The sequence below is a fragment of the Monodon monoceros genome, unplaced genomic scaffold (genome assembly GCF_005190385.1).
Source record: "Monodon monoceros isolate NGI ecotype Baffin Bay Population unplaced genomic scaffold, NGI_Narwhal_1 Super_Scaffold_21, whole genome shotgun sequence".
Lineage (NCBI taxonomy): Eukaryota > Metazoa > Chordata > Mammalia > Artiodactyla > Monodontidae > Monodon > Monodon monoceros.
Window position 1 is genome coordinate 59948194 of NW_021703778.1, and position 17638 is coordinate 59965831.

At 38.6% G+C, this 17638-nt stretch overlaps 1 protein-coding gene across 2 annotated transcripts in view; it reads right to left on the reverse strand.

The window, feature by feature from the left end:
- The window catches only part of MNS1 (meiosis specific nuclear structural 1), an 83626-nt gene that overhangs the window by 23216 nt on the left and 42772 nt on the right, over positions 1 to 17638 (reverse strand). For both annotated transcript variants that reach the window (XM_029236539.1, XM_029236540.1), the window contains one exon: positions 2625 to 2727. In XM_029236539.1, coding sequence (XP_029092372.1) covers positions 2625 to 2727 — 103 coding nt within the window. The remainder of the gene's footprint in view (positions 1 to 2624; positions 2728 to 17638) is intronic.

Consider the following 17638-nt stretch of genomic DNA (forward strand, 5'->3'; position numbering starts at 1 on the left):
GATGGAATTGAATACTATAAAGCCTGTTATATAAAATATTATGTAACTGTGTAGGTAAAAAGCAAAGGTAAGTCACTGTCACCTGAAGGGTTTGAATGATGAGTCAAACCCTAAAGAGGCTTTCCTGTTCCTTCAAGTAGCTCTCTCAGGGCAATAAGGAGAATAAACTCCACATTTGAAAAACAGTAAGTAAAATTAGAAGTGCTTTGTTAACAACTATGTTAACTGCCAAAGCAGTAGTCATCTTTTTCATCTATTTAAAAGTTGATGTAGGCAATTTTCACAAATTTTAGCTCCACTGGGTATTGGCTGCTATTTAGAGTAAGGACGGTACTATCTTTTTTATACAGGTCTGCTATTAAATAGCTCTGAGCAGCTCAAGTTTCTCTCAGCCTAAATTTTCTTTCCTGCTACTGGCCTTTGAAGTCTCCTCTTTCTCATTTATTAAAGGCCCCTGGTAATCACTTTAATTTAATAAAAGGGTCACATATGTCACTGTGCCTGTTTTCTTAGGTTTTAATTCACTCATTCAAGACCATTCCTTCTGAGTTAGACACAACCCTGCTTCTTGAATGGGTTAACCTCCTTACTTGTTTTGAGCATTTTGAAATCATTTAACAAAATGTTTTAAAGTAAATATATTAGGGCACTTTAAAAAATCATCCTTGGGCTTCCCTGGTGGTGCAGTGGTTGAGAGTCCGCCTGCCAATGCAGGGGACACGTGTTCGTGCCCCGGTCCAGGAAGCTCCCACATGCCGCGGAGTGGCTGGGCCCGTGAGCCATGGCTGCTAAGCCTGCGCGTCCAGAGCCTGTGCTCCACAACGGGAGAGGCCACAACAGTGAGAGGCCCGCGTACCTCAAAAAAAAAAAAAAAAAAAAAAGTCATCCTTTACCATTAGGATCACATCCCAAATGCTAGAATGGCTAGCAGCATCAAACATAAAAGAAGAAACAGATTAAAATATGAATGCTAATGCCATTCCTGATCTAATTAATGCCTTTAACATATACACTGTTAATATGACTTGACCAAAATTCTTTCTTTCCTTCTCTTTTCTTAGCACATGTTGTACTAGGCTCTATAGAAAAAATGACATGACAAAAACATGTATGTACAAATTGTCACACACTTATGGAAGTACAATGTTCTCATTTCACAGATAAGAAAATTAAGGCTGAGAGAGAGAGCCAAAACTAGCACCTAAATATCCTGACACCTAGTCAAGTCCTAGGAGTATATGACTTTAATTTTTGTGGATCAATTTTATTTAGAAAATAACAGCAATTCTTTCAACAGCCAGAATAAATATCTACAACTGCCTTGAATAATCTCAATTATCAAAATAATTAAACTGCAATATACTGGTCAAACAGTACATTGTTTATGTTCTACTTTATTTTTTAAAGGGTAGAATATGGCTCATGAAGTGAAGTCTCCTTACCCTCTCCCACCACCTGTCACGCCAAAGGTTATCATGTTAACAGCATGCTGTACAACCCACCAGACTTCTTCTATACTAACACACATGCACACACACATTTCACTACGGCCAGCATCTGTTCTTATTTGAAGCCTGTATAACACTGCACTGGTCAAGTATTTTGATACCACCCCTCTAATTCTATGTGTGTGTGAACATGTGTGTTGATATACAGAACACATATGTGTGTGTGTGTATATACATGCACACACAGATGCTGATATACACATACATACATGTACAAGTTTTTTTAAATGTACTGTGAAATGTATTATTCTCCAATTTTTTTTGCAACTTGCTTTTTTTCCTTTTAACATATAATATATTCTGTGGCCAACTTTAAAAGCCAAACTATTTCCCTTTACCTCTTTCTCTTTAATAGCCGTATAACATCTTTGAAAGGAATCTAGGAGAGGGGGAACTCTGCTATCAAAATCCTCTACAAAGTAATAGAGAAATGAGAGAAGGGAACTTAAAAGACTGTGTAACATTGCAATCAGACCTTTTCATCTATGTCTAGCCTTTATGAGTGACAACGAGAGCTCAAGTGATGACGTACACCCTGCTTTTAAGTGTTAATAAACCCTATTTTATATTATACTGTGTAACACTACTGCTGCGTGTGTCTGAAACTCCTTTGCCCAAGAGTAACTATTATCAGTAATGCACAGTAGGTCAGGAGTAAGAAAAGAGGATAAAAATAGAGGAAAACATGAGAAGAAAAGATTGCTATTTATGAAACAGAAAAGTTTCCTGCTTATAGTTTATTTTTTAAAACATTTTAAAAATTAAAAATTTAGTAACATTCTAAAATACACTGATTATGCTAACAACTTGTATTGGTTTGTCAGAGAATAATCAGTTAGAGACCATCAAGAATGCTGGGAGTTACTGAATATAGCTGTTCATTCTAAGCATCAACCTAATTCCTTGTGTCTCTGAAAGGTTCTACTATTAAATTACACAAACCTCAATATCCATAATTTCTTACACCTTAAGGATCTGCAAAGTATAAAAGTATTTGAGAAATCTAACAGTGTAAATTCTGTATAGAATGTAACAATTTTCCAAAAATTGGTCTATTTTTGGTTTTCTAAATGAAGCTAAAAATATGGAAAACATAAGGACCAGAAACATGATTACCATTTGCTCATATTTAACGGCATCCTTTTCAGCAATCTGAGCTGCTCTTTCTTTACTCATGTAAGCTGCTTTTAATTTCTTCTCCAATTCTCTGAGCTCAATACTGTTTTAAAAAAGACAGAAATTTAAATTTGAGGACCATGTATCTGTTACCATTTTAAAAATAATATGTATCTGCAATTTAAATGAATTTTTTTCTAAATGCATAAGATATTTACATTATTTTTTAAATATTTTGAAAAAATACCCCTTTCTCCATTCATCCCAAGAAAAATCAGAATGCATGTGAAAAGAGACATTGTAATTAATTTTTCTAGACAAAACAACCCTTTTATTTTCAATAATCATCACTAAAAATCTTTCTGCCAGTGCCTGGCTCAGAAAAGGTGCTATATCAATATAGGTTAAAATTTCTGTCCAGTTACCAGTACTATTAGGCTAAAAGAATAACTATAGTGGAGAGCTTTAAACCTATACAAGTTACTTAAATTTTGTACCTTGGTTTTGCTATCTGTAAAAGGTGTAGTTTTGGCAATTAAATAAGTTAATGTGTATAACAGTAGACACTCTACTACATATGGTAACTATTTTTTGATGATGATGAAGAGGGAGTAACATGGGCAAGTTTAGGTCACTTCTCTGGGCTTGTTTACTTATCTGTTAAAAAAAAATGGGGATTGGCGTCAGATAATCTCTGAATTACTTTTTAATCTATCACTCTCCTAAATTTAATGAAAACAATATGCCATACAAAAATTTTTATTTTACTGTGCCAGTCATAATTCTGAATATGACAGAATATGAGAACTCTGAGTTGGAAGGGCCCTGAGATGTCACCAAGATGTACATGTTAATTCTTACTGGAACAAAGAGGCACTCACCTACCTATAAACTCAACTTACAAGTACCCCCTACCTACAAAGAAACAATCATAAGGGGTAAGGGAAGAGAGATATTCCTGGTATTATGGTGTGGGTCCTTCTTGCCCTTACCATTGTAGGTACAAATGTATATGACACAAGATTACCTTCTTACGTAAAAATAGTGTTAGAAACGAGGACTAAGTTTCTAGGTTAGTCTACATATTTTATTCCACTAAGAGTTTGAGATACATTTACAAAGATTTTTGTTAGAGTTGGGTACTAATGATTATGCACCAATATACAAACCCAATCAATTTATAATATTGTCTCTACAAAAAAATTTGCATTAAATTGCAAACAACCAACATTCAAATAAACGACCTTCATTTGAAGGACAAGGGCACCCATACCCATTGGATATACACCTAGAAGTGAAATGTCTTGAGTCACAGGGTAGGCTGTGTTCAAATTGAGTAGATAATGGCAGTTTTCCAAAGCTTTGTCAGATTTACACTCTCATGAACAGTGTCTAAGCACTCGCACCACTCCACACCCTCAGCAACACTTTCGTCTTTTCATAGATTTTAACCATTCTTTTGGGGGATGGAATTTATCACCGGGGTTTTAATTTATGTTTCCCAACTACTAATGGAACTGAGACCTCTTCATATGTTGACTCATTTGTATAACTTCTGTGAAGTTCTTGTTTAATATTTTTAAAGAATTGTTTTTATACTGGTTTGTCTACTTCTTATTGTTGCATGAAAGTCTTTTTAAATTTATTTATTTACTTATTATTTTTGGCTGCGTTAGGTCTTAGTTGCTGCACGCCAGCTTTCTCTAGTTGCGTCGAGCGGGGGCTACTCTTCGTTACAGTGCACAGGCTTCTCATTGCGGTGGCTTCTCTTGTTGTGGAGCACAAGCTCTAGGCGCGCAGGCTTCAGCTGTTGTGCACGCGGGCTCAGTAGCTGTGGCTCGCGGGCTCTAGAGCACAAGCTCAGTAGTTGTGGCGCACGGGCTTAGCTGCTCCCCGGCATGTGGGATCTTTCTGGACCAGGGCTGAAACCCGTGTCCCCTGCATTTGCAGGCGGATTCCCAACCACTGAACCACCAGAGAAGCCCAAAAGTTCTTTATATATTCCGGATACAAGTCTCTTGTTGGCTATATGCATTGCAAATACCTCCTTCCAGTCTGTAGTTACTCTCACAGTGGTTTCTTCAGATGAAGAGTATTCTAATCCACCAATCTTTTTCTTCATTGTCAGTAACTTTTGTGTCATGTTTTAAGAAATGTTGCCCACCCCACAGACATAAATATATTTTCTTGTGTTAGTCTCTCAAAGCTTTGTTATTCCCCATAACTTTTAGACTATAATCCTCCAGGAACTGATTTTTATGCGTGGTGTGAGGTAGAAATCAAGTTCATTTTCTTCCATATGGATATCTAATTGATACAGTATCATTTTTTTTAATGTCTATTTCTGAATGCCCTGCAGTGATTCCAAAATGTATATGGAAATGCAAAGTAGGAATGGCTAAAACAATCTTTTTTTTTTTTTTTTGCAGTACACAGGCCTCTCACCGTTGTGGCCTCTCTCGCTGCGGAGCAGAGGCTCCAGACGTGCAGGCTCAGCGGCCATGGCTCACGGGCCCAGCCGCTCGGCCGGCATGTGGGATCCTCCCAGGCCGGGTCACGAACCCGTGTCCCCTGCATCGGCAGGCGGACTCTCAACCACTGTGCCACCAGGGAAGCCCTAAAACAATCTTTAAGAAGACCAAAATTGGAGACTTCTTCAGGATATGAATACTTATTATAAAGCCACAATATTTAAGATAGTGTAGTTTTAGTACAGGATGAACAAATGGATCAATGGAATAGACTAGAGCAGCTCTTCTCAACTACAAGTTTTAAGCCCTAATGCCCTTAAGCATCTGTAATGTGCAGTGAATTAACTTGGCTCCTCTGGATCTAAAATAATACCAGCTATATACTGTCTTTGAGAAAATTAAAAATACAATCACTCAACTTTCTGTGACACTTGGTTCTCTTATGGAACCCCAGTTGCGGAAGGATGGGATAGAAAAATGCAAAAACAGATGCATGCACATATGCACACTTATTTTATGACAAAACTGGCACTGCAGAGCCAGTTTCCCTTTCTACTACTGCTAGTCAGTTTGGTAAATGTGCTATTTAGTAATTTACCTAAATTTTCAAATTTGCATAAAATTGTTCACAATATCCTGCTATGATCTAGTGATCTCCCATTTGTACGCTCTACAGTTATATCACACTATCTATTCCTAGAATTGGTTATTTGTGCATTCTCTTTTACAGTTATATATTCCTGCCAGGGACTATCAATTTTATTGGCCTTTTTAAAGGCACAATTTTTGGCTTTGTTGATTCTACTTTATGTCTACATTCTAAATTGCTCATTTCTGACCTTATCTTTATCCTACATTATTTTTTAATCACTCCAGATGGGAATTTTCTCTTTGTTTTCAAATAATTCCAGATGGAGTCTTCTTTTCTAATAGTCATTTTAGATTATAAGCTATCCTCAAGGAATAGCTTTAGCTATTTATGGGGACAAGTTCTGGGGGTTTTTTAATCCTAGAATTTTTTTCTTGTAAAATATATACAACAAAAATTTGTCATTTTAACCATTTTTAAGTGTACAATTCAGTGGTGTTAATTACATTCATAATGCTCGGCAACTATCAACACTATTTCCAAACTTATTTTCCAAAAAGAAATGCGGTACCCATGTAAGCAATAACTCCCCATTCCTCCCTTCCCTGCTAATTTACTTTTTGTCTCTGCACATCTGTCCCTAGATATTTCATGTAAGTGGAATTATACAGTCTTTATCCTTTTGTTTCTGGCTTACTTCACTTAGGATAATGCTTTTCAAGGTTCAACCATATTGCAGCATGTATGAGAGCTTCATTCCCTTTTATACCTGAATAATATTCTACTGTATGTATATGCCACGATTTGTTTATCTACTCATCTGTTGATAGACACTTAGGTGGCTTCTACCTCTTGGCTATTGTGAATAATGTTGCATTGAACATTGGCGTACAAGTATCTGATTGAGTCCCTGTTTTCAATTTTTCAATTCTTTTGAGTGTACACCTAAGGGTGGAATTGCTGGACCACATGGTAATTCTGTTTAACTTTTAGAGGAACTGCCAAACTGTCTTCCACAGTGCACCATTTTACATTCCTACCAACAATGTCTGAGGTTTCCAATTTGTCCACATCTTCACCAACACTTATTTTCCATTGTTTTTATTACAGCTATCCTACCAGGTGTGAAATGGTATCTCCTTGTGGTTTTGATTTGCATTTCCCTAATAACAAATGTTGAGTACTTTTTCATGTGCTATTGCCCACTGTCTGTCTGCTTTAGAAAAATCTTTAAGTACCAGGCCCATTTTTGAATTGGGTTGTTTGTCTTTTGTTGTTGAACTGCAGGCATCCTTTATATATTATGGAAATTAAATCTTACCAGAGATACAATTTGCTTTTCTGGCCTGAGTTCTGAATTAGGAGAAACACAGATAAGCACATTGTGTCAGTCCTTCAGGTAGCTCCCAGGTAGGTTAGAATATACAGACACAATAATTTGCAAATAAGATCTGCTCTTCTTCCTCCAGAACCAGGGCCTGGTACTCTATGGGCTGCTGTCCTCAAGACTGCCTCATAGCTGGGAGGGGATGGAGCAAGGAAAAGTAAAAACACTACAGACTTTGCTTCCATTGCTAAGTTGCCTTTTTCTTGTTTGAGCATGCAGTTGGTTGCTATAAAACTTTGTTGTTCAGAGTTCTTACAAAGTTGATTCTGACAGTTTCTGCTAGTTTGACTGGGAGGACAGGAACTTGGAGCTGCCTACTACACCATTTCTCAGATGTCACTACAATCTTACAACCATTACTATGTGGCATTTTCATTATCATTCAGTTAAAAATACTTTCTAATTTCAATTCTGATTGCTTCTTTGGCCTGGGGTTATTTAGAAGTACATTTTAAAATATCTAAATATACAAAGATTGTCTAGTTTTTTGGGGTCTTTTTGTTACTGTATATCTAGTTTAACTCCACTGTGGTCAGAGAACATACTATGTATGAAATAAATGTGTTAAAAATCTGTTGTATTTGTTCTGGCATAACAAATGGTCTGTTTTCATAAATGGTTCAAACATGTTTATTATAACTACTAATATAGTTGGGTTACATTTACAATCTTAATATATTCTTTCTATTTGTCTTACCTGTTCTGTGTTCTCTCTTCTCTTCTTTTTGTCTCTGTGTTTGGAGTCCCCAAGACCACCCCCACACTGGGTTCCATCACTCACTCAAAGGACTCACAGGACTTAGTATATAGTCATACTCATGGATATGATTTATCACAGTGAAATACAGAGCAAAATCGACAAGGAAAAAAAGCATGTCGGCAAAGTCTAGAGGAAATCAGCTGCAAGTTTCCAAAAGTCCTCTCCCAGTGGAGTCACACAGGAGATGCTTAATTCCCCCAGCAATAAGTTGTGACAACATATGAGAATTGTCTACCAGGAAAGCTCGCTAGAGACTTAGGGCCCAAGACTTTCATTAGGGGCTAGTCATGCACGTACCCTCTGCCTACCAAGTACCAAAATTACGACTACCAGAAAGAACAGAGTTCAGAATGAACCATACTGTTTTCCAAACAATTAGGCACTCTTATCATAGAGTGGTGGGAACCTTCTTGAAATCCAAGTTTCCAGATGCCAGCCAAGGAACAAACTTGCAAAGCAGGGCTATCTGAGGAAATTAGCCTCAAGTGTGCTATGTCAACTCTTTTCTGCACAGCCTCATCATTCTTTATTATCACATTTTTCCCTCTATTAATTTGTTAATTGTATATTCTTTTCCAAATTTGTATTACAGAGATTACATGTTTGTTTCAAGTCTGATAAAATTTGTCCATTTTTTACCAAACAATGAAAGATTCTTGACCACTTTAACTCCATGTATGTACTTCCTACCTCACTTTTGTTATGGTTTGTTACATTTTTAACTATTTATATATTTTAAATCCCAAAGACATTACAATAAGTGATTTACAGATTCATATTTCACCTAGATTTACTACGCATTTTCCTCCCTGAAGTTTTGAGATTAATGTTGGGATCATTTTTATTCTTCTACCTGAAGAACAACTGCTAGTATTTCCTTTAATGCAGGGTTATTGTGATCAATTCTCTATTTTGTTTGACTGAAAATGTTATTTTTTTAATCCATCTTATTTATTTTAATAATTAACATATTGATTATCAGTCAGAAATGTAATAGTACTGGCATCAGCAAGGAACTAGTTGTACATTTAATAAGGGTAGACTATCTCAGTCTCTTCTTTGAGATAGTTTTTGCTGAACTTAAATACAAGTTATAAACAAGGTACTTATTTTTTCTTTCATAAAGCTATGTGTTAGCTATATAATAAATATACAATTGCTATTATTTAATAATTATAAATTGTATGGTCATAATTATACAATTAGTTGTAATAACTGTAAATAATTATAACTAATTGTACAACTAATTATAATTATTGATTAATGCTACAATTAAAATAGGATTTCTAAAACTAGACAGTGGTGGGGGCAGAGTCAAGATGGCGGCGTAGGAAGACATGGAGTTCACGTCTCCCCACAACTAGGGCGCCTGCCACACGCTGGTGGGGGACCTAGACGCCCAAGGAGATGAGAGGTACCCCCTGAGCGATGGGTAGGACGTGGGGGGAGTGAGGGGGGAGGAGAAGTGGTGGCTGGGAGCGGGGAGGGGTTCCCATGCCTGGAGGGACCCTCAGGGGCTCAGATATCAGTGGGAGCACGCCTAGAGTTTCCCTTGCCTAATCGGGCCCCAGGAAGCCTGCCGGGCTCCCCAGCTGGGTCCTCCGCCTTCCAAGGCCCGCTGCGGGCCACGTTGGTCCTAGGGGTATAGGAGGGAGATGGGGGGCGGGGCTGAGCAGAGAAGAGGAGTGGTGGACAGGGAGGGGCCCTCCAAGATCAGAGGATCAGGGAAGGCATGGAGGGCGTTTCCCCTGCTCACTATGGCCCAGGAAGCCTGCTGGGCTCCCGGGCCTGGTCCTCCATTCTCCCGGGCCCTATTGGGTTGTGGGGGTCTTAGGGGCATAGGATGGAGGGAGAAGGGGGGGAAGAGGAGGAGAGGCAGATGGGAGGGCCCTCTGGGATTGGAGGAATAGGGGAGGGGCGGAGGGCATTTCCCCCACCCACTAGGCCTCGGGAAGCCTGTTGGGCTTCCAGGTCTGGTACCCTGCCTTCTGGGGCTCCCTCTGGCCACGTGGCTCCTAGGGGCACAGGAGGGAGGTGGGGGGAAAGAAGAAGAGAGGCCAACAGGGAGGGGACCTCTAGGATCCGAGGATGGGGGGGAAAGCACCCTGCATTCCCCCCACCTAGAGCCCAGTGAGCCTGCTGGGGTCCTGGACCTGGTGCTCTGACCTCCAAGGCCAGAGGCACTCCTGGGTCCCTCCTGCTGCCTTGAGCCTAAGCCCCACAAGCCACCCAGGGCCTTTTCCGGCCCTGTGGGTCCTAAGCATAGGCCCCGCCCACCACATAAACCCCACCCCTGCCTAAGCCCCACCCCCCCACACAGCCAAGGCCTTTTCTGGCTTTTTTTTGTTTCTTTCCTCTCCTTTTTTACTATTGTAGCTCTGTTTTAGCTTCTGGTTGTTGTTTCATCTATATTTTTATTTTTTTATTCTTTCTAACATATCTGTTAGTTTTCTAATCTTATTTTTCACTCTGTTATTGTTCTGCTCCTTTTATTCTTCTTCTTCCTTTTTTTTTTTCTTTTGCCGCCCCACGTGGGTTGTGGGATCTTGGTTCATGAGCAGAGGGTTAGGCCAGAGCTCCTGTTGTGGGAGCTCCGAGTCTGAACCACTGGACTAACAGAAAACCTCAGACGCCAGGGAATATTCATCAGAGTGAGGTCACCCCAAGGTCCTCATCTCAGCACCAAGACTCAGCTCTACCCAACAGCCTACAAACTCCAATGCTGGAAGCCTCAGGCCAAAAATCAGTAAAACAGGAACACAATCCCACCGATCAAAAAATAAAATAAAATAAAATAAAATAAAATAAGACAACGAAAAAATGTCACAGATGAGGGAGCAAGGTAAAAACCTATAAGACCAAATAAGTGAAGAGGAAACAGGCAAGCTACCTGAAAAAGAATTCAGAGTAATGACAGTAAAGATGATCCAGAATCTCAGAAGTAGAATGGAGGCACAGATTGAGAAAATACAAGAAATGTTTAACAAAGATCTAGAAGAGGGCTTCCCTGGTGGTGCAGTGGTTTAGAGTCTGCCTGCTGATGCAGGGAACATGTGTTCATGCCTCGGTCCGGGAAGATCCCACATGCCACGGAGCGGCTGGGCCCATGAGCCATGGCTGCTGAGCCTGTGTGTCCGGAGCCTGTGCTCCGCAACGGGAGAGGCCACAACAGTGAGAGGCCCACGTACCACAAAAAAAAAAAAAAAAAAAAAAAAAAGATCTAGAAGAACTAAAGAACAAACAAACATAGATGAACAACATAATGACTGAAATGAAAAATACACTAGAAGGAATCAATAACATAAAACTGAGGCAGAAGAACAAATAAGTGAGCTGGAAGACAGAATGGTGGAAATAACTGCCGAGGAACAGAAGAAAAAAGAATGAAAAGAACTGAAGACAATCACAGAGACCTTTGGGACAACATTAAATGCACCAACATTCGAAATTATATGGGTACCAGAAGAAGAAGAGAAAAAGGAAGGGTCTGAGAAGATATCTGAAGAGATTATAGCAGAAAACGTCCCTAACATGGGAAAGGAAATAGTCACCCAAATCCAGAAAGTGCAGAGTCCCATACAGGATAAACCCTAGGAGAAACATACCAAGACACATATTAATCAAACTAACAAAAATTAAGTTCAAAGAAAAAATATTAAAAGCAGCAAGGGAAAAGCAAAAAATAACATACAAAGGAATCCCCATAAGGTTATCAGCTGATTTTTCAGCAGAAACTCTGCAGGCCAGAGGGAGTGGCAGGATATACTTAAAGTGATGAAAGAGAAAAACCTACAACCAAGATTACTCTACTCAGCAAGGATCTCATTCAGATTTGACAGAGAAATCAAAAGCTTTTCAGACAAGCAAAAGCTAAGAGAATTCAGCACCACCACACTAGCTTTACAACAAATGCTAAAGGAACTTCTCTAGGTGGGAAGCACAAGAGAAGAAAAGGACCCACAAAAACAAAATGAAAACAATTAAGAAAATAGTAATAGGAACATACATATCAGTAATAACCTTGAAAGTAAATGGATTAAGTGCTCCAAATAAAAGACACAGGCTGGCTGAATGGATACAAGAACAAGACCCATATATGCTGTCTGCAACAGACCCACTTCAGACCTAGGGACACATACAGACTGAAACAGAAGGGATGGAAAAAGATAATCCATGCAAATGGAAATCAAAAGAAAGCTGGAGCAGCAATACTCATATCAGATAAAATAGACTTTAAAATAAAGAATGTTAAAAGAGACAAGGAAGGACACTACAAAATGATCAAGGGATCAATCCACGAAGAAGATATAACAATTATAAATATTTATGCACCCAACATAGGAGCACCTCAATACATAAGGTAAATGCTAACAACCATAAAAGGGGAAATCAACAGTAACACAATAATAGTAGGGGACTTTACACCCCACTTAACCAACGTACAGATCATCCAAATGGAAAATAAGGAAACACAAGCTTTACATGACACAACAGACTGGATAGATTTAATTGATATTTATAGGACATTTCACCCAAAAGTGTCAGAATACACTTTCTTCTCAAGTGCACACGGAACATTCTCCAGAATACATCACATCCTGGGTCACAAATCAAGCCTCGGAAAATGTAAGAAAATTGAAATCACATCAAGCATCTTTTCTGACCACAATGCTATGAGACTGGAAATCAATTACAGGAAAAAAACTGTAAAAAACACAAATACATGGAGGCTAAACAGTATACTGCTAAACAACCAAGAAATCACTGAAGAAATCAAAGAAGAAATAAAAAAAATACATAGAAACAAATGACAATGAAAACACACAACCCAAAACCTATGGGACACAGCAAAAGCAGTTCTAAGAGGGAAGTTTATAGCAATTCAATTTCACCTAAAGAAACAAGAAAAATCTCAAATAAACAATCTAACTTACACCTAAAGAAACTAGAGAAAGAAGAACAAAGAAAACCCAAAGTCAGCAGAAGGAAAGAAATTATAAAGACCAGAGCAGAAATAAATGAAACAGAAATAAAGAAAACATAGCAAAGATCAATAAAACTAAAAATTGGTTCTTTGAGAAGATAAACAAAATTGATAAACCTTTAGCCAGACTAATCAAGAAAAAAAGGGAGAGGATGCAAATCAATAAAATTAGAAATGAAAAAGGAGAAATCACAACTGACACCACAGAAATAGAAAGGATTCTAAGAGACTACTACAAACAACTATATGCCAATAAAATGGACAACCACAAAGAAATGGACAAATTCTTGGAAAGGTACAATTTTCCAAGACTGAATCTGGAAGAATTAGAAAATATAAACAGACCTATCACAAGTAATGAAACTGTAATTAAAAATCTTCCAACAAACAAAAGTCCAGGACCAGATGGCTTCACAGGCAAATTCTATCAAACATTTAGAGAAGAGCTAACACCTATCCTTCTCAAACTCTTCCAAAACATTGCAGGAGGAGGATCATTCCTAAATTCTTTCTACAAAGCCACCATCACCCTGACACTAAAACCAGACAAAGATACTACAAAAAAAGAAAATTACAGACCAATATCACTGAAGAACACAGATGCAAAAAGAGGATACAGACAGATGGAGAGATATACCATGTTCTTGGTTCGGAAGAATCAATATTGTGAAAATGACTCTACTACCCAAAACAATCTACAGATTCAATGCAATCCCTATCAAACTACCAATGGCATTCTTCACAGAATTAGAACAAAACATTTTACAATTCATATGGAAACACAAAAGACCCCGAATAGTCAAAGCAATCTCGCGAAAGAAAAACGGAGCTGAGGAATCAGGCTCCCTGACTTCAAACTATACTACAAAGCTACAGTAATCAAGACAGTATGGTATTGGCACAAAAACAGAAATATAGATCAATCGTACAGGATAGAAAGCCTGGAGATAAACCCATGCACATATGGTCACCTAATTTATGACAAAGAAGGCAAGAACATACAATGGAGAAAAGACAGCCTCTTCAGTAAGTGGTGCTGGGAAAAGTGGACAGCTACATGTAAAAGAATGAAATTAGAACACTTCCTAACACCATAGACAAAAACAAACTCAAAATGGATTAAAGACCTAAATGTAAGACCGGACACTATAAAACTCTTAGGGGAAGACACTCTTTGACATAAACCACTGCAAGATGTTTTTTGACCCACCTCCTAGAGAAATGGCAATAAAAACAAAAATAAACAAATGAGACCTAATGAAACTTAAAAGCTTTCGCACAGCGAAGGAAACCATAAGCAAGACAAAAAGACAACCCTCAGAATGGTAGAAGATATTTGCAAATGAAGCAACTAACAAAGGATTAATCTCCAAAATATATAAACAGCTCATGGAGCTCAGTATCAAAAAAACAAACAACCCAATTAAAAAATGGGCAGAAGACCTCAACAGACATTTCACCAAAGAAGACATACAGATGGCCAAGAGGCACATGAAAAGCTGCTCAACATCACTAATTATTAGAGAAATACACATCAAAACTACAATGAGGCATCACCTCACGCCAGTCAGAATGGCCATCATCAAAAAATCTACAAACAATAAATGCTGGAGAGGGTGTGGAGAAAAAGGAACCCTTTTGCACTGTTGGTGGGAATGTAAATTGACACAGCCACTACGGAGAACAGTATGGAGATTCCATAAAAATCTAAAAATAGAACTACCATACGACCCAGCAATCCCACTACTGGGCTTATACCCTGAGAAAACCATAATTCAAAAGGACACATGTACCCCAATGTTCACTGCAGCACTATTTACAATAGCCAGGACATGGAAACAACCTAAATGTCCAACGATAGATGAATGGATAAAGAAGATGTGGTACATACATACAATGGAATATTACTCAGCTATGAAAATGAACGAAATTAGGTCACTTGTAGAGATGTGGACGGACCTAGAATCTGTCATACAGAGTGAAGTAAGTCAGAAAGAGAAAAAAAAAATCGTATATTAACACATATATGTGGAATCTAGAAAAACGGCACAAATGAACCTATTTGTAGGGCAGGAATAGAGACATAGACGTAGAGAATGGACATGTGGACATGGGGGGGAAGGGGAGGGTGGGACGAATTGGAAGACTAGGTTTGACATAAATACACTACGAGGTGTAAAATAGAGAGCTAGTGGGAAGCTGCTGTATAGCACAGGGAGGTCAGCTCGGTGCTCTGTGACGATCTAGATGGGTGGTGGTGGGGTGTGGGAGGGATTCCCAAGAGGGAGGGGATATAGGAATACATATAGCTGATTCACTTCATTGTACAGCAGAAACTAACACAACACTGTAAAGCAATTTTACTCCAATAAAAAATAAATAAAACTAGACAGTGAGTTTCTCAACTCCAGTTAAAAGCTATAATAAAATTAGATTGTCTTTTAAATATTTTCTTGGATTAAAAAAAATCATGTGTTCTAAATAATACAAAAGAGTCTCATGACTTCTGAACTTGAACAATTATTTTCAAAATAAATTTCACTGATTTTTAAAAATTTACCCTGGGTTTTTTCTTTTTCTTTTTTTTTTTTTGCGGTACACGGGCCTCTCACTGTTGTGGCCTCTCCCATTGCGGAGCACTGGCCCCGCACACGCAGGCTCAGCGGCCATGGCTCACGGGCTCAGCCGCTCCGCGGCATGTGGGATCCTCCCGGACCGGGGCACAAACCCGTGTCCCCTGCATCGGCAGGCGGACTCTCAACCACTGTGCCACCAGGGAAGCCCTACCCTGGGTTTTAAAAATTAATTTCTTTTAAGTTTAAAGAGCCGAATCATGATATAGGTGATTTTTAATTACTTTGGATACATTTCAAGCACCACAGCAAACATTTCCTTCAATTTAGACCTGCCAATTTCCAGATGAATACACTGATCAGAAAATGATCCATTTCTGCATGTCAGTCAAAATTTTACCACGGCTTATGCACAAAATTTAAAACTCTTAGCAGTTTTGACACCGCTGAGAGGAAACATACTCTATTTGAAAGAATACTAAAGAATGACTTTTGCCTTATGTTTGAAGAAACTTTCCACAATGTATATAGAATACTAAATTTTCTTTCAGTCCTTTAAATCCAGTCTTCTAGTTTCTAATGTTGCTGCTCAAAATTCAGTCATACTTCTCACTGTTGCTCCTTTGAAGGCAGTAGTCGTTTTTGTGTGGCTACTTTTGTGATTTTTATGATTTTCTTTATTGTTAGATTTCTAAAGTTTGACTAGGATGAGCATAGATGTATTTTTAATTATTTACTGTGTCTTTGTGGCTTTATGCCTTTTATTATTTTTGAAATTCTCAGACTGTATCTCTTTGAATACTGCTTCTGCATCATCCACTTTCATTTCTACTACCAGAATTAAAATTATACATCTGGTAGAACAGCGGTCCCCAACCTTTTTGGCACCAGGGACCAGTTGGTCTTGTGGAAGACAATTTTTCCACGGAGGGTGAGGGGTGGGGGGAATGGTTGAGGCGGTAATGCGAGCAATGGGGAGCGGCAGGTGAAGCTTCACTCACTTGCCCGCCGCTCACCTCCCGCTGTGTGGCCTGGTTCCTAAAAGGGAGTGGGCCGGTACTGGTCCACAGCCCGGAGGTTGGGGACCCCTGTGGTAGCACTTTCCAGCACAGCCCTTATCTCTTTTAAGTTCTCTTTTGTATTTTTCTACCCTTTTGTCTCTCTATGCTTATTGTGGATATTTTCCACTAAACTGCACATTATCTCTTCATCTGTTTCTATCTAATAAAATCTAATTAAATTCTGGATTATTAAAGTAAAACATACACCAAAGTACACAACTCTTAAGCATACAGCGTGTAGAATGATGTTGAACACCTTACTATATGCTTACTGGCCAAGCTCTGCTTCACTTATTAACTCTCAGCCATACTTTTGCCATCTGCAGAAACTTCCAGGAGAAATGCAGCTACAAATCCCAGGCTCACCATTCTGGCTTCCTTCCTCTCCCATATCTTATTATTTTACTTTCTCTAGACAGTCTGCTCTGAGAGGGAGCTTTTATCTGAATCACCTAGTCTTCAACTGCTAGAAAGGTCCTGTATTTAAATCTTTTATCAGTCAATCAGACAAAGATATATGAAACATTTATTTCATCTTCAGAAAACATAAAAGTGTGAGTGATAGCTAACAATAATTGCAGAATTAAGATCAAAAAAGATAGTTTGAGACTAGAGCAATACGAAGACATTAGCAGCAATTTTAAATCTTTTTTTTCGTCTAAGAATTAGTAATCCCTTAGAGAATGTGATAAAAGTTGTGGACACAGAAAAATACACATGGGTACATTTGCCAAACATACATATATAATTTAATGGGCTCAAAACCTCTGGAGCTCATCCATGGGTTATATAATATTCTATAGAAGCCTTGCTCAGTTAAAGATAAAATGTAACAACTATCAAAGTAAATTCCTAATATATTCAACTACATAAGTACAGAATGGGCATTTAGTTAGTCTGAGTTTTAATCAATAGTGTGATAGGCTGCCACTGAAAATTAATTCTATATTAGGCAACATTAAGAAACATATTCTAGAACAATGTGGTTAATAGTCTCACTATTAGGAGTACTAAACAGTACCCTAGGGACTTCCCTGGTGGTGCAGTGGATAAGGCTCTGTGCTCCCAATGCAGGGGGCCTGGGTTCAGTCCTTGGTCAGGGAACTAGATCCCACATGCATGCCACAACTAAGAGTTCACACGCCACAACTAAGAAGCCCACAGGCCACAATTAAGAAGACAACATGCT